The sequence below is a fragment of the Gracilinanus agilis genome, chromosome 1 (genome assembly GCF_016433145.1).
Source record: "Gracilinanus agilis isolate LMUSP501 chromosome 1, AgileGrace, whole genome shotgun sequence".
NCBI classification, from domain to species: Eukaryota; Metazoa; Chordata; class Mammalia; order Didelphimorphia; family Didelphidae; genus Gracilinanus; species Gracilinanus agilis.
Window position 1 is genome coordinate 649,095,298 of NC_058130.1, and position 25,001 is coordinate 649,120,298.

General features: G+C 34.7%; 1 protein-coding gene across 1 annotated transcript in view; it reads right to left on the reverse strand.

Moving 5' to 3' along the window:
- The window catches only part of ANGPT1 (angiopoietin 1), a 298,991-nt gene that overhangs the window by 108,127 nt on the left and 165,863 nt on the right, over positions 1-25,001 (reverse strand). The window contains exons 3-4 of the mRNA XM_044684061.1: positions 23,504-23,625; positions 1,836-2,068 (exon numbers count right to left, since the gene is read on the reverse strand). Of these exons, the coding sequence (XP_044539996.1) occupies positions 1,836-2,068; positions 23,504-23,625 (355 nt within the window). The remainder of the gene's footprint in view (positions 1-1,835; positions 2,069-23,503; positions 23,626-25,001) is intronic.

Below are 25,001 nucleotides of genomic sequence, written 5' to 3' on the forward strand. Positions count from 1 at the left end.
ATCTAAGGTAGTTACTTCATGTTTCAGGCATTACTATATATTCCTTATAATGCATGGACTCAAAAGCAGAGTTCTATGATAAACATAAGGACATCTGAGCTTTTCAAGAATCCCTAGAAACTTCTGTCTTTTAAATCAAGACAACTCTATTTGAAACAAATCTCAAGATGATAAAGACAATGTGTTTTTAATCTTTTTCAGAACTGTATTAGACTCAATACAAGAATAGGATATGGCTCATTCATATTAATGTCTAATTTTTAACGCTCATGAACTCTGAAGAAATTCTTTGTTAAAGTCATATCAAATCTTCATTCCAGTGGAATTTCAATGACAATATCAGACATTTGGAAAATGGAAACTGGTATACAGATTTTTTTTTTCTTCTTTGGTCTTATTCGGTTTGTTGCCCACGCCTGAATACTGCTCTGAGAACCTATTATAAATTTTATAAATAGTCTTACAATATGTATTAAAGCTTGTTTAATATAGCTAAGTGAAATGGATGCCAAGGTAGGCTGTTATGAAAGTGTAACGGAAATGATGTTCACAAATCAAGTCACTGTATTAGAAATATTATAATATATTATCATAGAGAAAAATGTGGCATTGAGGCAGTTATTCATGTGATCTAATTAATTTGTATAACTTAATAAAATATTCAATTTTTGAAAGGTTTGAATCTAAAGTATGCATGATACGGATATGTATTTGTATACTGATAAAATGTTAGTTAAATGAATTATATTAATTTAATGAGATCTCCATTTCATTTTGTGAAACTTTGAAGAGATTCTTACTTTCTGAAACAACTAAAGCATTAGCATCTGATCTCAACTTTCTTATTCACTCACATGAATAAAAAATTGGATTCTCAGAGATGATCTCAAGATGTGAGTTTAGAATAACTCTACAGAGAACTGTAGAGATTGTGAAGGGGACAGGAGTAATACTTTTACTGAGATCTTAAACTTCAGGTCTTTCCTAATGTTATAAAGTATCAAAACCTTGGGAGAGCAGACAAATTTTTTGTCAATAGACTTCATACCATCCTCAATAAAATGACACATATTTCCCACTTTCCTGGAGACCAAGAAGTGCTCTATTTTGTCTTTATATTCCATGACTTTACCTCATTGTCTGGCACACTATTTGACTAATAAATTCCAAATGAACTGAATTGAAATCATTTTCTAATTTTGATCTTTCTTTATCTTCCATCATAGCCAATGTTGTCCTTTCCAGATACTTCTCCCCAATGTGTCATAAAATGTTGGTTATTAAGTTTAAAGGTAAAGTGAGAAGAAATCTATGAAACTCATAGATTAATAAGTGGTTGATTGGATTGTAAGAGGCCTTAGAGATGAAATACTTTGACTCCCTCATTTTACAGATAAGGAAACTGATATTCTGACTTTTTCCTCCCATATTTACATCAGTTCTAACCATCTTTGTGTGTGCCCTTTTCGTCTGTTAAATTCTTTCCTATGTGGTTAAAAGTTATTAAACTAATTTTTTAAAATTTTAATTATTTTTTATTCTCTTTACTTAAATAGATCAAAAAAGATCGTCAGATCTGAGAATTATTTGTAAAAACAAAGGGAGATAGAAAAATTATTAGAAAGATATAAATATATGAATTGCAGTAACAAAGAAAATCTCTTAATCAAATATCTTACTCCAAAGATTAGTATTTTCTGAAATTCTTCTAAATTCAGATGATTTTATTTTTCTATTGCTTTCCTTAAGCTCAGTTGAAAATGGTGATATAGAATAGATTTGTATTATTTTTAAGTCAAATATTTGAAACCCCAAAGTTAAGAACAAGTCCTTACCACCTTCTTTAGTACAAAGATTGACGAGGTTATGAACTGTGTCCATCAACTCCAGCTGTTGCTTCTGAAGGACACTGTTATTACTGGTTGCCCTGTTTAACTGTTTCTCCAGTTCCTGGATAATGTATGTCTGACGAGTTACCAAGCTTTGCAGGTTCTCCTTCTCTTCCTTTAAAGTGTCCAATTCTTCCTTGTGTCTTTCTTCCATTTCTAGGATTTTATGTTCTAATAGACTAGAAACAAAGAGATAAAATAACATTACTTAGTTCTGCATAAATATTGAGTTCCTATCTGCTGTTGATTTATGGTGTTCCAGATACAGTTAGATTGGATTTACAATGGACATGCTTTTATTTTTAGAAACAAAAAAATTAAAATACACATATTGAATTTAATTAAGAAGGTATCCCAGAACTACATCTTTAGCAACATATAAAGATTAACCCACCACCTACACTCCATCCCCTCCTCCCCGGATATAGGTTATTTCCTGGAAGTACTTTATACCCAGAGAGGAGTTTATTCTGGACCAAGTAATAATTGAAGCCAGGAGAAGAAATATTATAACTTCCATTCAGGGACCAACTCCAATAAGAAAGATCTCATCTGATATAGCGAGACCATGCTGGAAAAGAAACATATGTATGGCAATAATCGTGATGTTTTGTATTTACATAGTTCCATTTACCTGGTGTTTTCAAAACATTTACTGTCACTGATAAATTTTCACTATGGCTCAGTGAGATAGTTAAAAGATAGAGGAACCATTCTGTCAGGAAACAATATAACTAGAGTCTCACTAGGGAAGATTTGGAAAGAAGATAGATGTTTTTGCTAAGTCTTATATTCTATTCACTAGAACACTCCATCCCTCTGTCTAGATGTTGATATTTATCACAATGTGAAACTTGAATATATAGCTCTATCATCTATCTATCTATCTATCTATCTATCTATCTATCTATCTATCTATCTCTACTTGTTGCCAATGAATTCTTAATTGATAAATCCAATGGGTTTTTTTGTCAGTTTTAAACTGTTTTTTTACACCTATCAACTTTATTAAATACTGTTGACCATTCTTGCCTCTTGGATACATTCTCCTCTGTGTTTTTAAGGATACTACTCTCCCCTAGATTGCTTCCTACTTCATCACCACTCTTTTGCTTATTACCTATATCATACCTCTTAATTGGGTATATATCCCCAAATTCTGTCTTTGACAATATTCTTCTCTTTCCCCACCTCCTCTCTCTCTCTCTCTCTCTCTCTCTCTCTCTCTCTCTCTCTCTCTCTCTCTCTCTCTCTCTCTCTCTCTCTCTCTCTGTCTCTTTCTTCAACTCCTGTGTATTTAGTCTTCATCTCTATTTAGATGATTCTGAGTTCTATATGCCCAGCACTCAAGTTTCTTTCCCAAACACCAATTCCAAATGACCAATTGCCTATTCTACATTTCAAACTAGATGTTCCAGGGACAACATTTCTGAAACCCATTTTTTTACCTTAAGTCCCTAATCTTCCCTATATGCCATCACTGTTGTGCGTTCATAATTTCAGTATTATTTACTCTACCCTCTCCTTCACTCCACATAGCTAATCAATTGCCAAATATTTTTTTTCTTCCTTAATGAAACACTTCTCTTATTTGATCCCTTCTCTCCACTCTGAAAACTACAATCTTAGTTCACATTCTCCTTACCTCTTGCCTCGATTATTGTACCAATTTCTTACCTGGGCTCTGCCTCAAGTCTCTCAGAACATCAGTACATACTATATACATTGCTGCTGAAATACTTTTTTCTAACTACAGAACTTGCCATGTGACTCCATTACTCAGTTCCAAGGGCTTCCTGTTACATCTAGGATAAAATGTGAACTGCTCTGTTTAGTTTTAAAGCCTACATTTTGGTGCCACCTTTATTTCTAGTCTAATTGGACATTGCTTCTTTTTATTCACTCTTTAATCAAGACCAACTAGCTTTCTATTTCTCTCAGCACCCCATACTCTCCTCTCTAAATATACCTTTGAATTAGACATCCTTCTTGTTTAAAATATACTACATGGGGGCAGCTGGGTAGCTCAGTGGATTGAGAGCCAGGCCTAGAGACGGGAGATCCTAGGTTCAAATCTGACCTCAGACATTTCCCAGCTGTGTGACCCTGGGCAAGTCACTTGACCCCCATTGCCTACCCTTACCACTCTTCTGCCTTGGAGCCAATACACAGTATTGACTCCAAGATGGAAGGTAAGGGTTTAAAAAAGAAAAGAAAAGAAAAATATACTACATCATTTCAGCCATGAGAGAGAACTGTCAAAACTTTAAGAAAAATGCAGTCTTTTCTTATTCCCTACTTTCGTGTGCTCCCTCCCAAACTACCTTATATTTATTTCATGTGTTTGCATATGTATTTATTTTATATGTTTACTGCATAGATTTTTATATTTATTTATTATTTCTCCTGTAGAATATAAGCTCACTGAAGGTAAGTATTTTTCTATTTTTTCCATTTGTTTCCCCAGGGCTAACACTGTACCTGGCTGTTGGTAGGTACTTAACAAATACTTATTGATTGACTAATTGGTCATTTTACTTGGCTTGGACAAAAGGCTGAAGGGTTGAACTTACATATGTTGTAAGATTTGTATGTAAAAGGACTTTTAATTTATTGTATTTGCATCCCCAGAACCTAGAATAGTGGCTGTCCCATAGGTGGTACTTAATAAATATGTATCGATTGTTTGAAAATAGCATCTTCATTAAGTACCCTGGAGTTTTTTTTTTAATTTATTTATTTGTTTATTTGTTACATTTAAACAGTCTCTCTCTCCCTTCCTCCATTACCTCTGTCTTAGAAGTGATACTAAGCATGGTTTCTAAGGCAGAAGAGTAGTAAGGGCTAGGCATTGGGGTTAAATGACTTGCCCATACGGTAAGATTTGAAATCAGGACTTTCCCTCTCTAGGCCTTTAGTCACTGAGCTACCTGCCTAACTGCTCCTGTGCTAGGATAATTAAGTTAAATTTTTCTTCTTTCAGAATTCCTAACAAGGTACTTCCCTTGCATATTTTTTAAGAAAGGACACCATGAAGAAGCACTTTTGAAACCTAGCAACTGTATATAAATAAAAATAAGTAGATTTTTATGTAGTGTCTAATCTATTAGTACCCTATAGGGAAATCTGACTCAGTTCTTCAATTCAGTTTTCAGAAGGGTCAACCAGTCCCTAGTTTACAAGATGTAATCCAAACCCTATGAAACTAGTTTATGTACTCTTTTGCACTTCTTCTACCTTGGAAAAGGACCTGCTGAATCATTCCTGGATATTTTTTAAAAGGGACAACAGGGAGTTCTTTAAAGTTAATTATCAGATTCCAAAATAAAACATCCCTCATGAGCCCAATTTTCTGCTTGCCTGTCTTGGGGGACCAGGCTGTTGTAATGGCTCCCTGGAACATACAGAGGAAAAGAGGAGATTGTACTGTCCATTTTGCCTCCCTTATGCACTTCTACCAGTAAACCCATTCCCTAACTCTGGAATGTATGACTCAGTCATCTCAAATACCTAAGCAAGAATTATATAGAAGCCACCAGTACCAAAGCTGTGTGTGTGTGTGTGTGTGTGTGTGTGTGTGTGTGAGTGTGTGTGTGTGTGTGTGTGTGTGTGTGTGTGTGAGAGAGAGAGAGAGAGAGAGAGAGAGAGAGAGAGAGAGAGAGAGAGAGAGAGATTTTAGAAGGTAGTGTTGAGGTCTGTGGATATAAATACCCACATTTCTGCCTCCTTTGATGGTAGCCTTATTACATGATAGAAGCATAAACTACAAGAGGAGAGTTAACGAATTTTTTGGAAATGAAACTTAGGTAAACCAGCCAAAGCAAGATGAAAAGCAATGGACCTAACAGACAAGTAGAGATTATTAATGGGAAATACTTTCTTTTATTTTGGCAACATATTAATGTAAGGGAAATTCACAGAAAAAAAGATTTTTCTACTGATAGGTTAAAAAAAGATTATAGATTATCTGTTGGTTAAGCCCTTAGTCTACATGCTCCAATATCTTGGCATGCCTTCCAACAGTAGATTTCAGAACTGGGGACCAACATACCAAATATGTTTGGTAATATATGTGATAGTCCTATAGTCCCCACTTCTTAAAAGAGGGGGAAGATGCTGAATTTCCTTTTTTCTTTCTTCCTATTTTTCCTCTTTCTTCCATCTTTGCTTCCTTCCTGCCAACCTTCAGTCCCATTTCTTTCTTCATTTAGCCCTCTTTCTTTCCTTCCTTCCAAATGCCTTTCCTTCTTCTCTTTCTCTTATTAATATTATTATCTATATATCACTTTTCCCTCTAGGTACCCCAATGAACAATTAAAAAGAAAAACCCTTAATAACAATTATTCATTGACTAGCAAAACAAATACACAACCATATCTAAAAGGTATTCCTCATTTTGCATTTTAAAGCCATCACTTCTGTGGCAGGGAATGTTTAGCATGTTTTTCCTTCAGTCTTTTGGACTTTTGGTTTGTCATTACAATGATCAGATTTTTGAAGACGTATTATTCTATAATGTTGTCATATAAGTTGCCTAACAATATGGAAATGAGTTGTATTAAAGAATATAACTGGAGCTGCTAGATGGCTCAGTGGAATAAGAGCCATAAATAGAGAAGGGAGGTCTTAGGTTCAAATCTAAACTCAGAAACTTCTTAGCTATATGACCCTGGGCAAGTCACTTAACTCCCATTGCCTGTTCTTTCCCACTCTTCTTCTTTGGAACCAATACATAGTATTGATTCTATGATGGAAGATAAGAATTTAAAAAACATAATAAATTAAGGATTAGTTTCCATAAGTAATAAAGAGTAAGATTTATACTGGTTTTTCTAAGAATACTATAGTTATATGATGCTAGAAAATAGCAGAAATGGCTTTGTACCCCTGAAACATGAAGAATGAAGAACTGTAGCCTCTCCATTTCCTCAACCAATCAGCTTGTAGTATGCCTCTTACTTAACTAATGTCTTTGTACTTAATCCTTTTATTTATCACTTGTCAGGGGACAGTAGAGAATATGACATTATGTAGAACATGAAGTACACAATTCCTATTCCAAAGGTTCAAATTTAGAAAGGCAAAATTATGAATAAAAAAAACAGCTAGTAGGAACCTGTTTAGATCATTATATAAAATTCTCAGGGTTTTTAAAGTTTTGTTTTAATCATAGTACCATCATATAGGAAGAGACTTCAGAGTCAGCTAGTTCATCTCCATACTTCAAATTTTGAAAGCTGAAACCCAGAGAAGTGAAGGGACTTTTCCAAGGTCTCTTACAAGGTAATAAGCTATAATTCAAACCTGGAATTCTAACTCCATATCCAGAGCTCTTTCTATTACACTACATCCATTCTTTCTTTCCATGTTAGCTAGGATCTTTGTCTAGGAAAAATGATGCTTTCAAGAACAAGTACTTGCAACATGGAAAAAGAAATATATCTCCATATTGAGAGGCAGCTGGTGGTTTGGGGGGGGATAGAACCACAAACCTTTAGTCAGAAAGACCTGAATTCAAATTTTACCTTAATCACTTAATAGCTGGAGGACCCTGAGCAAGTCACTTATCAAGTCTTTGCCTTATTTCCTTGACTGGAAAATGGGAGATCAAGTGAGATATTTATTTTTAAAAATGCTTATCCTCTTCCCTTTACATCCTCATTTTAGACTGGAAAGAGGAGTGTCTAAGAAACTGGAGAAGGATCAAAAGAATACAGATATGGAGAAAATGATTCCACCAGGCCTTTGGGGAAATCGGCAACTTTGTGAGCTTTTTCTTATAAAGGATTAAGACTTGTTTCTTTTTCCTGGTACTAGTTCCCCTTGGTTACAAATCCACTAACCCCATGTGGATATATTAAGACAAAGAAATTCGTACATAGAAAGCCAGTGGCATATTTTCCCTATGTGTGTGCACTTGTACATCTCCCTTTGTTCTCTTTGAAGGAGAGCTTCTTTCCAAGTTTCTGCATTCCCATTCCAGGTAAAGAGCACCACCTCATTACATAAAAAATAAAGGAGAGGACAAACTGAATCTTAGTGAAAGAAAATAAATCTAAGCATAGGGCAAATGCATGCAGACAGGGAAAACTCACCAATAGTTTTTGAGGTAAAACCTTTCTGTACTAGTGAATCCAGAGAGGTGCAATGGATTTGTAACCAAGGGGAACCATTACCAGAAAAAGAAACAGGACTGCATCCTTTCAAAAGACAGCAAAACAAAACATATTCCTTCCCTTCATTTGAGATGCTATGCTTCTTACTGAGAGCTAACACTGAATTCACTTTTTTGGCTGCCACACTGTTGACTCATATTGTGTTTGCAGGCCATTAAAACCTCCAAATCTTCTCTGGATGAACTGTCAAGTAGCCATGCTGCCCCTAGGCTGTACTTTTCAACTTGATTTTTTTGGCCATGAGTATAGGATGTCACATTTATCTGTAATAAATTTCATTTTATTAGATTTGGCTCAACATTTATGGCAGCACTATTTGCAGTGGTAAAGAACTCAAAAAATAAAGCAAATGTTCCTTGATTGCAAAATGTCTAAACAAATTGTGGTATACAAGTGTAATAGAATATTATAGCTCTAGAATCAACCATGAACGTGATGGAAACAGAAAAATGTTCAAAGATTTCTATGAACTGATGTAAATTGAAATAAGAAAAACAAGGAATACAATATAACTCAATAGCACAAATTAAATTAATATCAACAACAAAATAGTAGAAGCAAAAGAAATCAGTGGAAACTGTAAAGAAGTGAATTTAGGCTTGATATCAACAAAAACTTTCTAACTACAACTATACAATAGTGGAATAAGCTTCCTTTGAGAAGAAGGGTGGTTTCCCTCTCCTTTAGTGCCCAAACAAGAGATGCTTCCCTTCATTCTTTGTAGAAGTTAGAGAGTATGTCTGTGGAAAATTATATAAACTGTGCTACAATAATAATAGCTCACATTTGTTTAGTGCCTTATAAAATGACATTTTTTATAAATTATTTTTCTTGATATTTATGCCATTCCCATGAGATAGGCATTGAATTACCAAAATCTCCACCTTACATAGGAGGAAACAGATTTTGAGTAATGTTTTGTCCATAGTCACTCCAGTAGTAAATAGGAGACTTGGACTCTACTCTAATTTTTTTCCCCTCAAACCTAGTGTTCTTCATAGTGTACTACAATGTATCATCTAAAAAAGAAATGGGTTATTATCCCAGTTTTACAAATGAATAAAAAGGGCTCTAAGATATTAAATACTGGTCAAACATTATTGGTCTTTTGGCTAGAATTTCTGCTGTAGGTTTGCTGTATGTCTCTAGTTACTAAGGTCAGTGTGGCAGTTTTGAACCTTTTCCAGATCTGGACAACGGAGAAATCTCTTCTCATTTATCCTGATACTATTTTTATATCAAATTTCTAAATTTAAAAGCCAATCCTTATCTCTTAGATTTTGCCTGGCCCCAAAGAGAGCCAATTGTACAGTCACGAAGGTTAAATTCACTGAGTCAATCATATAACAAACATTTATTAAGTGCTCATTGTGTGCCAGCCACCACAATAGGCTTTGGAAATATAAAAAAAATAAAATAAAAACGTGACTCCAGTCTGGAAAAAGCTCATATTCTAATGGAGAATACAAAATACAAAGAACTCTTCATACAAGATATATAATGGGGTAAATGGGAAATAATATTAAGAGGGGAAGTATTAAGAGGGGAGACTTGGGAAAATAAAAGACCTTTTGCAAAACTTTTTTGGGTCTTGAAGAATGCTAGCAAACACACAAAGAAGAGTTAAGTAAGGAGAGTATTCCATGCATAAGGAAAGGCCAGTTTTAAAAAAAGCAAGCTCAAAAGATAAAATATTATTGAATGAGTATACAAGGAAAAACGATGAATCCAGCATCACTGGATTTTAGAGTATGTGGAAAAGAGCAAAATATAAGAAGACTAGAAGGGCAGGAAGGGGCTAGCTTGTGAACAGCTTTAAAAATCAAACATTATTTTATATTTGATTTTGGAGACTAGAGCAAGACGCTATGGAACAGAATCGAATGACATGTGAGTTTTGCACTTTAAATAAATCATTTGACAAATGGCTTGGGGATAGACTAGAGTGGAGAGAGACTTGAATCAGAATGATCAGCTGGCTTTTGCAGTATCCAGATCTGAGGTGATGTGAGTTTGTACCATGTTGATGACTTTGTGAGTGGGAAAAAAAAATAGAAATAGGCTAAATGACCACAGCCAAGTCATTTTTCCCTTCTCAGTATACTGAAGCTACTCTCCTAAGAAAATTTTCAGATCTGTTCTCATTGAAGAATTTCCACTGGATGCCACCAAACTCTAAGATTTATAAATTTGGGTCTGACATTTGATAAAATTAGTTTTTCACAGGATTCTAAGCCCTTTCTATTTCCATTATTTTGGAAATACTTTGAGAACTGATACTGATTAGATTTTGACACTTCACTTTTCACTTGGGGCAGAGGTACCAATGAAAAAATAAAAGAAATGACATAAATCAGAATTCTGAATTTCAGTTTGAAGAATAAACCTTAAATCCCAGCTATGGCTTCAGCCTGGTCCTAATATTATTCCATCTATTTCCAGTAATAGTTAATAATAACCCCCCCAAAAAAATAAACCCGCATTATGAAGTCCTTCCACTCCCAGAATCTATCTTGATGCTTTCACAGAAAAAAAAGAAGCTGTTCTCTCTTTTCTTATTGTTTCTTGCAATAATCTTCCTGGAAGCAGCCAATGAATTCACAGTGGTGACAGTTGTTTTGTTCAATTTGTACAAATACAGCCACTGTCAGAGTAGGAGGAAATATTAAAAATGTAAAGCTTCCCTATTGTCAGTCTGACCCAATCTGCAGATGTTTTCAGGGATATGTTTTTGGTAAAAACATACTTATTCTTTACAAAAATGGTGTCAACATGTGTTGCAAAGATTGGGCAGTTGATGGCGGCAAAATTATTAATTCAGGGGTATGGTTAAATCATCATTCCATCTCTGAAAAGTCTCAAAATCAGAAATCAAAACTTCCCTGAGATTCAAAATTAGGTCAAAAAGGCTCTTGTAAGCATCCCTGTCCCCAGGGCGGTGGAAGAATTGCTAAATTTTTAAATTAATTACTGAGAATCCTAAATCATTTTTTAAAGAAATGCTTCTATAAATGAAGGATCAATTCATCTGTCTGAAACTAATTATATGAATATAGGTACTTTCCTCTGGAATATATGTCCAGAAGTAGAATTTGTGAGTAAAATGAACTAAGGAACAAAAACAAAAAAAATTATGAATACAGACAAAATAAATAAAGCATCTTAGTCACAATTTTGCTAAATTATATTAATATATGTATATACAGTGACCCCTCACCTATCGGGGGGAGTTATATTCCAGAGACACCTGTGATAGGTGAAAATCCGTGAAGTAGCATGTTATATTTATTTTATTATATATATACATATATATATATATATGTATATATATATGGAGAGAGAGAGAGAGAGAGAGAGAGACATTGTAAGTCCTTCTCACTCTCCTATAAACCTTTTCCACACTCTTATTAACTTTTCCCACACTCTTAAAAACACTGAGCCAAGGAGATGGACCACAGCACTGTGCTTGGTCCTGCAACATTGTGAAAACTCCATAATACAGAATTAGATATATATTTTTTAACCCCATGATACAATGAAGCCCCAATAAGTGAATTGCGATATAGGGAGGGACAACTGTACTTGAAAAACTGCATGACTTAAGTTCATAGTTTTTAATAAAAGATTCTTGTCCTTTGTAGAGTGAAACATCTGTTTGTTAATAATCTGTTTATATTTTATATTTGTATTTTGTTTCCTCCGTTAGAATTTGAGTTCATAATGCAAAAATTTTAATACCAAAAAGTTTAATTGCATCATTCCTGCAGAGAAAAAGTCTAGATTAATAATTATTGAACTATTATTGGAAGATCACTGGTGTTACATCATAAGAGCTGTCAAGGTAGTCTCTTTATACTAAAAGATTAAAATTATTTTATTTCCAGCATACCTAGTTGATTTATGACAAAAAATACAGATAAGACAATAACTGGTGTTTCATGAGAAATGTCAATATTTCCTTGAATTTTGTTGAAGCATTTATTTTTTTTTAGTCTGATAAATAAGTAGAATTGCGGTGAGTAAAAATTCCCATTTTTTTCTCCCCTCACCACCTTGAAGGATCTCAGGAAGGGAAACTTTTATTATTATACTTGTAGTTGTCAGTATCACTGGAAATTGTAGGGGGCCAGCAGACACTAGTTACTGGTTAATGGTTTTCGTGTGTGTGTGTGTGTGTGTGTGTGTGTGTGTGTGTGTGTGTGTGTGTGTGTGTTTTATCCTTTGTTTCGTTAGCTATGCCATTGCTTTGTTTTTAGGCTAAGGCAATATATTGGCTCATTATGTTCACATGGTCCCCTCCTTGGGTACTTAATGGAATGTATATCAAACAAGAACTTATATGAATAGCTCAGTCATACATAAAGACACAAAGATGGTCAAATCTTAGGTGTCTCCATTACCCACAAATGCACATGTTCAAAAACTTTGGAATTCTCTTATCTGATCACAGATCACAGAGGGTCCCCACCTGTCTTTCTTTTTTTTCTCTCAAACGCCTTCATTTACATCATGATCTTCAATCCCTCAGCCTCTCAGTTCTTTCCCACTCTGTCACCCCGATACCAGCCACTCCTCCTTCTCTGTCTTCATCCTTGGTGAACCAGTTTTAATCTGTCCTCTTCTACTGAGTCCTTAGCTCCCATATATCAATTGTAGGCTGCCAAACTTCAACTTTGGTTCACTTCCACTCTTCACTACCTTTACTCCTGAATACTTGCTGCTGTATAAAGATGAAGATTACACAAATGTTTTGAGTGGGTTCACTAAAAATTAGGATACACAACCTCAACTGGGTCATTACTGCTGCTAGGCAATCTTTCTATATTTCCTTTACTAATTCATTATCTTAATTTCCACAGCAGCTTTTCCAGATTTCTTCTTCCCTCCTCAAACTCTACCACCACTCTCTCAACTGAGAACCTTGCCTTGTAGTTTTTTTTTTAAATCAAAGTTATTCACTGAGAGCTCCTCATCTTATGTCATTCTTCTTCCTTCTTTCCTTCTGCCTTCTGCCACTATTTCATCTTCAAAAGCTCATGACTTGATCCTTCTATCCTCATTATCATTCTACAGCTCTTTTGCCTATTGGGTATCATTTAACAAATTTACACACACACACACACACACACACACACACACACACACACACACATATATATATATATATAAACTATTTCTTACTTATTTCTATTTGTCAGCTGTTCCTCTGGAGGTTGGCTTACACCTAACTCTCTACAATCCAGCTTCCAACATCATTATCACACCAATACTGCTCTCTCTAGAGTTACTCAGTCAACTTTGCAACCTTTCACACTATTGATTATTCTTTCCTACTTAATATTTTCTTCTGTAAGTTTTCAGGATTCCACTCTCTCCTTATTCTCCTATTTACCTGACAACTCCTTCTTAGTCTTCTTTCCTTCATCTTCATTAACATCATGTCCTCTAATTGTATGTATCCTATAATGTTCTGTCATTGGACTGCTTCTCTTTTCCTTCTTTAATACTTCACTTTGTAATCTCATCAGCTCCTAAGAATTTAATCACTACCCCCATGTTGACAGTTCTCAAATCTACCTGTCTAACCACAACCTCTCTACTGATTTGCAATTTCACATCACCAATTGCCTTTGAGAAATCTTGAACGGGATGTTTATTAGACATCTTAAACTCAATATATCAAAAGCTGTACATATTAACTTTCCTCCTAAACTGTCACATCTACCCTTCAACTTTCCTAATTTTGTTGATGGCACTATCGTCACTCTAGTGTCCCTGACTAACAATCTAGGTATTGTCCTCTATTCCTCATTATTTCTCATCTCCAATATTCAATCTTTGGCCAAGCCTTGTTGATTTTACCTTTGCAACTTCTCTGAAATAGGACCCTTTTTCTCCTCTGATACTGATATTGCCCTTCTGCAAGCTCTAGTCAACTGCTGAATGGACTGTTGCAATAGGTTGCTTCTTTGCCTGTCTATAAGTCTTTCCTCACTTTAGTCCATTCTCCTCTCAGCTGCCAAAGTGATTTTCTAAAGCACTGCCCAAACCATGTCATACCATGCTGAATAAATCCCAGTGGCTCCTTATCACCTCTAAGATCAAATACAAAATCCTCCATTGGGCATTTAAAGCTATTCATAATCTACCTGCCCCCCACCCTCTGCCCCTGCCTCTAGTCTTCCTTCACTTGACATTCCTTTCTCACCCTGTGACACTGGTCTTTTTGCTGTTCTGTGAATAAGACACTCCATATCTTGGCTCTCAGCCAATTTCTAGCCATTTGCTCTGGCTAGCCCTCATACCTGGAATTCCTTCCTTCCTTTTCTCCACCTCTTGGCTTCCATCACTTCTTTTAGGTCCCAGTTAAAACCTCGACCAGAAACCTTTCTGATTTCCTCTTAATTGTAGTGCTTTTCCTCTGCTTATCATTTCCTATTAATTCTGTATGTGGCTTGTTTGTACATAGCTCTTTGCTTGTGGTCTCCCCCATTAGACTATAAGTTTCTCATAGGCATATACTATTTTTCCCCCAGTGCTTACTTAGTACAGGACATGACCCGATGTAGTTACTTAGTAGATATAATTGGTCTGACCAAAAGATTCTCCAGTTAGAAAAAATTCCTAAAATTTAGGCAGAAGTTTAGATCTCTGTCCTAATTTAAATGTAAACAATCCCTGGGATATTTATTTTTTAGGTTATTGGAAATAATATTATAAAGGAAATGATCAGTGTAATTATTGTTATCTTTTACTAGAAGGGCACAAGGAGAGAAGATTGGAAAAAGAATAGAACTTTTCTTAGAAGTTTTGTCAGTCCTTGAAAAGATGAATGCAACTAGTAACCTCAGCCTGTTATTTTGCCTCTGATATCTTTTGGCATCAAAGACCTTCCTCAATATTTCCCTTCTTTGCTGTATCTCAGTTCTCTCTTTTCAAAGGAAAATAAGAATATTTCATCTGTTGGCTCTGTACTCCCAATTCTTTTTAACTCTTTCTGGAAGCAAAAAGCTGGATTTGGGAAGATGATCCCTTCTGCTGCTGGGTGTTGCTGCTGCTGCTAAATTCTTGCAGACCCATCTCTCAGTCTCCATGTCACAGATTATATGTTCTTTAAAGAATTATCTTGAAAGAATCACCTTCTAATTCAATGACTGTGTTAAGCATAAATTACTCTCAGAGCTAAGAGGGAATATTTGGCCCGCTGAACTACAAATCCAAGGTTTCCAGTCAGTTCTCAAAGCTCAGTCACATTGAAAGACCACAGATTTAGCAGTTGGTTTAAGGGTTTTTTGTTTGGGGTTTTGGATTTGTGTGTGTGTATGTTGGTTTCCTTTTTATTTTGAGTCTTTGATTTTAAGTTTAATGCCAATTAAGAAATAGGCCTAAATAGAACTAATTCTCAAAAACTAGGTCAACTCAAATAAAACTCATACTACTATTATTCTATACTATTATAGCTTTCAGGTTATCATGAACAATATCGAGAACTATCATTTTAGATAGATATTTTCTGTATCACTATAATCCTGGCCCACATCCACAGACCTTAGGAAATTCAAATTATGCTGACATTAAAAAGAAACAAAATTTTATTCCAATGTGGTTGAAAACAAACTCATCCGACCTTGTGTGATTATAAATAAAATAACTATGATTCATATTTTATATCATTTCAAACTATTATGCATATCAGATTATAAGTATATTCTTGTTGTTGTTCAGTAGTTATCTGTCTTTCTGACTCTTGGTGACCCCATTTGGGGTTTCATGCTACAGTGGTTTGCCATTTTCTTCTCCAGCTCATTGTACAGATGAGGAACCTGAGGTAAACAGAGTAAAGTGATTCACCCAGGGTCATATAGCTAGTAAGTGCTGAGGTCACCTTTCAGATCAGGAAGTTGAGTTTCCCCGATTCCAGATTCAGAACCACTTAGCCACCTTTAATATACATACATTATAACATCCTAATTGTATTAAATAATTTTTCACCCTTAGGGAGAGTTAGATGGAATAGTAAATGGAGTATTAGGCATGGAGTCAAGAAGATTTACTTTATATGTGGTTTCATATTAATTTTGGGCAAAGATTTAACCTCTATTTGCCCCAATCAATAACTATTTAATAAGCCCTTAATATGTAAAGCACTGTGCTGAGTATTAGGAATACAAAACAAAAACAATCATTGTCTGCAAGGAAGTTTAATTCTAAGAAGAGAAGATTACACCCAAGAGGAAGTCAAATCTAATCAAGAAGAGGGCACAGAGAGTGGAGTAGGGAGAGAAGGTTCCTGAAAGAGAGGCACAATGTAGGAGAAGTTCAGAGTAGTGTAGCTGGGTAGGAAATGAAGAAAAGGCTGAATTTGGTACTCTCCTTCGATGGTGATTCTGGAAGGAGTTCTCCCTCCTCCATTCTGTAGGGTCCCTATCATAGGACTGTTGATGAGATATGAGTACCAGTACCAAATGTTTATATAAATTCTTCAGTTTTCTCATCTATAAAATATGGATAATAATAGCAACTATCTACCAGGTTTGTTATGAGGATAAGTGTTTTGCAAAGCTTAAAACACTATGGAAATGCTTATAATGTATTATTATTACTCATTACTATTATGTACTTGGAAGATTTCAAAAAAGTAGCAAAGAAGAGTGAAAACCATTAGATGTGAAATCAGGTTATTTGGCTTCTAAACCTGACTCTGACCCTTTCTTTATGACCTTGAATCAATCACTTAGATTGTTTAAACCTCAATTTTCTCAGTCATGAAATAGATATGATAATAATATGTGTATTATCAACCTTACAGGATTATTGTGATGTGGCAATAACAATAAAATTCTATTAAAATCTCATTGTTAATAATTTTAAAATAATAAATAAGAAACTATCTTACCTAAGAAAATGAGCCACATAAATGCACAACATTTTCATTAATTGAATTAAATTAAATTAAATCAGGAAAAAATGATGTCTTAGCAAAAATTCAATATAGCCATTATTTTAGTGAAGGGTATGCTGATTTTTTTCTACTAGCAAATGGCCAATGGTCAAGTTGAATCCAAGAAACTTTTGGTCTGCTATAAAAACAGATTGTCACATGTTTGACAATCACTAAATGTAGAGAAATATCCATGATTTCAGCTCTATTTAAAATTGTTAATATGTTAATGCTGCTAATATATTCTTACTTCTCCTATTCACTCTTCTATCAGCTCTTCTTCAATGGATCATAAGAAAACCCACTTCCCTTTTCCTCTCAATTAACATCAGGTTGCATCTGGAGAATCATTTGATAGTTATTACAACTACATTTATGGCTCCATGGCAGCAAATCTATTTATATATATATATATATATATATGTGTGTGTGTGTGTGTGTGTGTGTGTGTGTGTGTATGTATTATAGTACTTGTCAAGAAAATAGTTACTTTTTTAGGATCATAGAGGATATGAGTGAATAATGACATCCTTCAATTGCATCAGTTTCTAAATATTCTTAAACTTGTGCCATTTCCCTAATGATGACTTTATATTTGAAGTTAGAGATGGGAAAAATGAAGGAAATACATGGGGAAATAATGTCTCATCCTACATAAGTCTATGGAGGGATCTAAAATTTATAAGAGCCTATGTCTTTTTCCTTCTGGGCAAGTAGATGAAAGTTGCAAAGGGACAGTTTTAAATTTCACCTAAAGAATAACTTGCCAACACTTAAAAGTATTCAAAAGTGGACAGGGCTGCCCCAGAAGGTCATAGATTTCACCTCACTGGAGGTCTTAATGTGTGAAGGTTGCATGACCATTTTCTGAAGATGTTCTTGAATGAATCTTGGATTGGGCACTCTTTGGACAAGATGGGCTCTGAATTTCTTCCACCTCTGAAACTATTATTCCTTTGGACAATATAATAATTGGAATCGAAGACAAACCTCAGGTTCAAACCTCAACTCTAACTTCCTGACTTACTCTTTCATTGAAAGACTAAAATTAACTCCTAATTGATGGAAAGCCTTTGTGGCCTGATTACTTTTCCTTAGCAAGCACAAATAGCATTGTACTTATAAATATAACCCCTGGGAGCTGGTCAATAGATGTGCTGAACAACAGATATGTGAGATTATAAGTAATTCCCTACTCCTTGTTTGTGGACAATCAAGGACTCGGTTGTGTAATTTCAATAAGGTGAGGACTCAGATATTTTCTTAGCACATAAGAGGTTGGTAGATTTTTGTGGGAACGAAAAGAAATTGATACTGGAGCTTGCAGAAAAGCATCTCAGAAGGGCAAGTTTAGAATTTCCCAATGATATCCCAAGGTTGCTAATAAAGAAATGAGTGAGTAAATGCTGAAAAAATTTAAGCCAAAGCATTAGCTCAGAAATTTTGGGAAAGAAAGACAATCTAATGAGGCCAGAAACCCATTTTCAACCTGACAAGTGATGCATTTTATTTGTCAGGATGTAAATCAGCAGGATAGCTCAGCATGAAAGGACTGTACAACCTCATACATAAAATACTTCTCCTCTTTCTTCCAAAGAGGTGACACACTCCACATGGGGGCTGTTGTGCTAGCTACCAGTCAAGACCAAACTGTTCTAAAAGGTGATGAAGTACCAAATGCATAGATACCACCCCCTGAAATTCCTGTGGGAGGAAGCAATGCTTAATTTAGATAATCCTCTTTGCCAACTTTATTAACTGATCCAGTCCAGACCTGGCAGATTAAAGGAAAGCTGTGCTTAATTTCAGAGAGTTTTTTTTTAAAGAAATGTTGTTTTATCACATTCGAGGGATTAAGATTAGTTGAAGAGGTTGGGATAGGAAATTATCAAGAAACTATTTTCAAAAAAGTCTAAACATTCTACTCATTGACTTTGGTTTCCAATCCATTTTGCTGGGGGAAAAGTTCATGATTATTCTTCTAGGTTATGTTTGGCACCTATCTCTTTAAATCCACTGTAATTTGGGGAAATGATGATAATGATATTGGAAAAGCATGCTGTGTATTACAAACAAGTCAGTTTTGACTATCTTGACTAGGACGTTGTTTTTCCAAGTATGATGCATGGAAGAAATATACCTCAGAATGAGTTCTGCCAAAGCACTATTACACACATATGGACACAAGCAGACAGAAGGATCGATAGGTACAACAGATAGACATAACAAAGCGATTAGGTGCATCAGATTGTTGTGAAGTGCTGCCAAAAAATCACCCAGATATAATGGGGAGTTTGAGAGTCAAAGGTAATAGAGAAAGAGAAAGGTCAATATGCAGGCATGTGGCTGAGAGGATTTGTGCTTTATATAAATGCATGTTTAATGCTTAAAATCCACACTAAGACATCTGGGACATCCTATATCCCGCCATAGTTGTATTTTTAAAATCACCTCAAAGATTCAGGAAAAATTTTGAAATAGATGACCGACTGGAAAGGGTTTTTATACAATTTATTTCAACTTGTGGGAAAAAAACCCTCTTATTAGCAGCTGATAAAGTGTGTTAGATTTGATATATGATCCTCTAAGTTTGGCCTTGAAGAGAGAATTACTGAGGTACAAGTCTGTTTTTAGTGAAACCTTTATTCACCATTTGGGTATGGCTAGAACTGAGCTCATTCTGATGCCAGGTGAAAGACATTGCATATATCATATGGTGCAAAAGTGATTATATGCTTCAGGGACTCACTCTTTAATATATAATAAAACATTTAAAAAGTTAGAATTCATATATATTTATCTATTTCATTGATTAATAACAGTAATGATAGGCAGATTATCCATCTAATGTTATACACATCATTTTACCATTGACTCACAATCTGATTAGTGTAATTTTATCATTGAAGAAATAAAACTCAGAGTGGGTAACATTGATTAGTGGGTAAATGACAGAAGTGGGATTGGAACCCATCACAGAGAGAGCATCTATGTTACCCATCATTCTGATGGTATCCAGCAGTGAAAAGTATAAGTAAAATAAACTATTAAAAACTAAAGCCAGAAGATATTTAAATATAACTATATAAGAAGGTATTTAAATGTATATTATACACATAAATGCATATATTTAAATCACCATTTGATTTTAAAGAGGAAGTAATGCTGCATGCAAGAAGGATGACATTTTGACTTCTCAAGTGTCCAGTAGAGACATAATAATAATATTGAGAATAAAGACAATTATAGTTGGAATATATGACAAAATAAGTTTATTAGTTGTTTTATACACATTAATCCTCATTAGTCTTGAAAATTCCAAGAGACAGATGCTATTATTTCCTCCATTTTACAGGTAAAGAAAATGAGGCTCAAACCTGTCAGTGCAATTGTCAAAGATCACAGAGTTAGTGAGTGCGGATAAGATTCAAACTCATGCCTTAATGTCTCAGAAGTAGCTAGGTGGTGCAGTGTTTAGATTGGCAAGCCTGGAGTCAGGAAGACCTGATTTCAAATCTATGCTTGGACATTTAATTTTTTTTTACTGTGTGGATGTGTCACTTAATTTGTTTGCCTCAGTTTCTCCATTTGTAAAATGGAGATGATAATAGAATCTACCATGAAAGGTTGTTGTGAGGGTCAAATAAGATGGTATTTGTAAAGTGAATAGTGCCTGGCACATAGTAGATACTAAAGAAATATTAGCTGCTATTTTTTAAATTGTTATTGTTATCTCCCAGCCCAGTACTCATTCCTTGTACTGTGCTGTACTACCTCTCAAAAATGCCTAGGTTGGAAGAATTTCAAAAAAGAGATCAATATTTTGCCATAAAGCTAGATATTAGTCAAGGATAATATACCTGATGATCTACTTGTTGAGAGAAGAATTGCATCAGAAGTGTCAAATATGTGGCTTACAGACCACATCTGGACCCCAACACTCCTGAGTACAGCCTGAAGCAGATGAAAATGTCACTGGGAAATATTTAATACAATAAATTAAAATATTATAAAATATAGATGATATTAACATGTGGTTTTCTAAGTCAATACATAGTCCATAGGGATCTTAGAGTATGGTTTATTGGTCCCAGTTTCTTTTTAAATTTGGCACTAGACATTTATTCCATCCCTAACACAAGAGAAAAAGATGAAGGAAGTTAAACCTGCCTTCCTTGTTCATTCAGACAACACTCACATATATTCTGAAGTATAACTTTCAATGAGATCTCCAATTCTAGATCCTAACACTCAATGTGGCATTAGGGAACTTCCTCCAAGAGGCTTTTCTTAATTTCATCTTTGATTCTTTCCCTCCTAAGATTGTCTTTATTTACTCCTTTATGTTCTGATTCACTATAGAAAATAGAGCTGTCCAGTCCCAAACCTCTGATTTTAAAATTGGGGAAACTGAGTTCCAGGGAGGTTAAGTGACTTTTCTAAAGTCATACAATAAGCACAAGAGGTGCAATTTGATCTCAAGTGTTCTGATCGAAGAATTAATGCAATTTTACTGCATGATACTTCCCCTAGTCCTACCCCATTAAAATGCAAGCTCTCTGAAGATAAGTAATGTTTTTCCTTTTTCTTTCTATTTCCATTGCTTAGCACTATATCTAACAGTAAATGCTTAATAAATAATTGATGACTTGTTGATTGATTTTATATGTGAATCTGGGCTAGTCACTTCACCTTTCTGGGCCTCAGTTTCTTTATCTATAAAAATGTGTGTAATAATTCAGGCAAAATCTCTCATTTCCAAAATAAAATAGAAAAATTTCCCTTTGGCTTTTAAAGACCTTCACGAGTGGTTCTATTCTTCCTTTTCAAGTCTTATTCATCCATACTTCCTTCTGAAGTAAAATTCAGCAACTGTGTTCTACTTACTGCTCTCTGAACTGGACACCCCATTTCCTGACTCTGTGCCTATTCACTAACCATCCCCCAAGCATGAAATGATCTTCCTTCTCACCTCTGCTCAGGGTGACCTGACTTCCTTCATAACCTGAGACATAAACACCACCTTCTGTAATAGGCATTATTTAGTCCCCCAACACATTCACTGCTAATCCCTTAACTCTGAGGTTATTGAGACTATGGCTATTTACTATGTATCTATCCATCCTATGGCTTCCTATGCAAGAAACACCATACTATCTTCACCTTAGAAAGGCTTCATTTTTGTATAAACCTATTTAGTATAAACAACCCTCTTAGGATCTTTTGAGATTGAACAACTGAAAGCCCCACGCATTACATGCCCATCTCTCTATGTAGCTCTAGCATAGAGATACCAGTTTCTCTAGTATAGGAAACACAAGGGTAGCACACACCGACAAAGAGTGAGAAACATGGCCAATCATCCAAATGCTATGAAGCCCATATTTTCTCACTCCATTTTTCTGCAGTACAATTGAGCAGTTCTGTTCTGCTCACTGCTCCATCTCCTGACTTTGTGTTTGAGTTATTCACTGACTGTTATTCACTAACAATTCTCCATGCATTAAATGCTCTTTCTCCATCTTAAATAACTAGACATTTAACCTCCCCCAACAAAAAAAGCCACCTATATCACATTTCTACCATTGAAAATGTCAGAGTCGGAGCCACACTTGGGCAAAGTAAGCCACAATTGTACCATGATACTGTGATGGCATCTATGATAGCTAATGAACTTATGGGACTACAACAATATGCTATTTTTTTATCAACGGCTACTATTAAATAAAATTTCAAAAGAACTGATATAAAAATGAAAAGCTACCTTTTGGGGGTAACATTACATGCCAACAAAATAAAATTCTAATGTAGATGGAAAATGAACCTTGCTATTTGCATCTTACTAAGACAATATTTTCTAATCCAGCACTTCTGTAGTGTTATCCTAGTTTATAGGTAGAACAATGATTAAAATATCAAAAAAGAGTTCAATATAGGCTTCCTTAATTTTTTTTCTTTCCAATTACTGCATCTGGAGTTTATCAATGATATTGTAAATGATGTGAATGCAGTATCCCAATGGCTAAGACTTCAAATAATTTACAAGGTGAATAGCCAAAAATTCCTTATACTCAACACATTTTTCATACTCAACATTTACCAAAGAGGCAATAAGATATATCAGTACTACACAATTCTGGTGCAAAATGCTCTCCTCTGACTTTCAAGACCTTCCTCCTTCTAAAATACATAGCTCCCTTAGTGTATATGGAACCAGTATAAAGAACAAGCCATAAGCTTAGGTTCTGTTTTAATCCATTGCCTAAAGGCAGATTTTAAAAAGTAGAGAATTAGGTATACTGGTTAGGGTTCTTAGTTACATTTAGTACCAGTCTAGCATCAATTGTCCTTTCTGGATTATGATATGACTCAAATAAAACCACAAATAGATCACTGTGTAAATAATGGAATAGCAGTCATTTAACAGTATTATGATGAGTTCTGAAGAAGTGGAACCCAAAGGAAACAACTTTAGGAGTCTAATAATGTACCCTCACCTGTTTTTCTCGTGAATTTTTAGGATTTCATGTGTTTGTTGAAGCAGTTGTTTCTCTAGCTTGTAAGTTGATAATGAATTCTCCAACAGTTGAATTTCAAGTCGAGATGTTTGATTTAGAACCTTAAGAGATAAATGAAAACATTTCAAGAATTGAATATTTATAGAGGAACAATACAAATGCCAAAAATAGAATTGGGGAGAATTATTTTTCTTTTCTGTTCTTGGTAGTGATGCTTGAAGGAGAATTCACAAATGATTTCTTATTGTTGAACATTTAAAAAAACGTTCAACAATAAATATCTCTTTAGCAATGAAATTATTTTGGGATAGAATTTTAATTGAATGAAAAAGGGAGAAAAATAATTATCAAATCCATTTCAGCAATTATGGTGAAGAAAAATGACTAGAAAGTATTGTTAAGCAAAACACACTTGGAAGGTTGTCAAATACTTGACATATTTTGGATATATGCCAAGTAGTCCCATCAACAGTTATGTAAACAGATTTTTTAATACTGAATTCTCTTAAGCATCTTCCTTGTTTAAGACACTGAGCTTTTAGTTGGTAATTTTCCTTTGGCAAATGAGAGTGGAGAAACTCAAAAACTTCAGGATTTCTTCAATACCATAATTCTCATAATCTCAATTGAGCCTCTTCTGAGACATCAGATATTTCCTATGTATTTGTGGATTCTTTGGTCAGTATAAAACAGATCAAATGATTGGCAAATCTTGTTTTGGGAGAGTTTGTCTATATTGTAAATGTAGTTGCTACATGAATCATGGGTTCATTTAAATAAATTATTGAGGGACTTGAGGACACCAACAACCTGGATAACAGAATCACCTAACCTATGCTGAAGGGGACCCAAAGTTAGACAGTTTATTCTTCATATTCTGCACCAATAAACCTGTATGGTTTATATAATCAACATCAGAGCTCCTAAAGATTAAAGGGACCTGAAAGGTCATCTAGTTCCAAATCCTTATTTTCCAAAAGGGGAAAATGACGCCTTTAGAGGTTAAATGACATCTCTAAGAGCAGGCAAGTATTAAATTTCAAGATTCAAATCCAGATACCATATTTACATAAGATATGCCTTTTTCTAGTCAAATCTGGCTGAGTGGCAAGAAATAAATATGTTTTCCCAAAGAAAATTTGCTGATGCTAAATTTTTTGGGAAAAAAATCTGCATCATGTGCTATTAACAAACCAAACCAAGATTTTTCCTGAACTTTAATTTGAAAACTGTGAATTTGTAATGACAAAGAAAACAAAATTAAAAGATTTTTCTTGTGTACTAACTAGCTACTTTATATATGCATATAATCAGTACTAAAGATCCGCTTCAAATATTAGCCTTTTAGCTTGAGGCTTTGGGTTTGGATTTGAAGGACCTGGATTCCAAGTTAGGCTCTGCTATTTACTACCTAATCTTGAGCTGGATCAATTTCTTATACTTAAAATTAATGGGCTTAAAGTATCTTCTGGTCCAG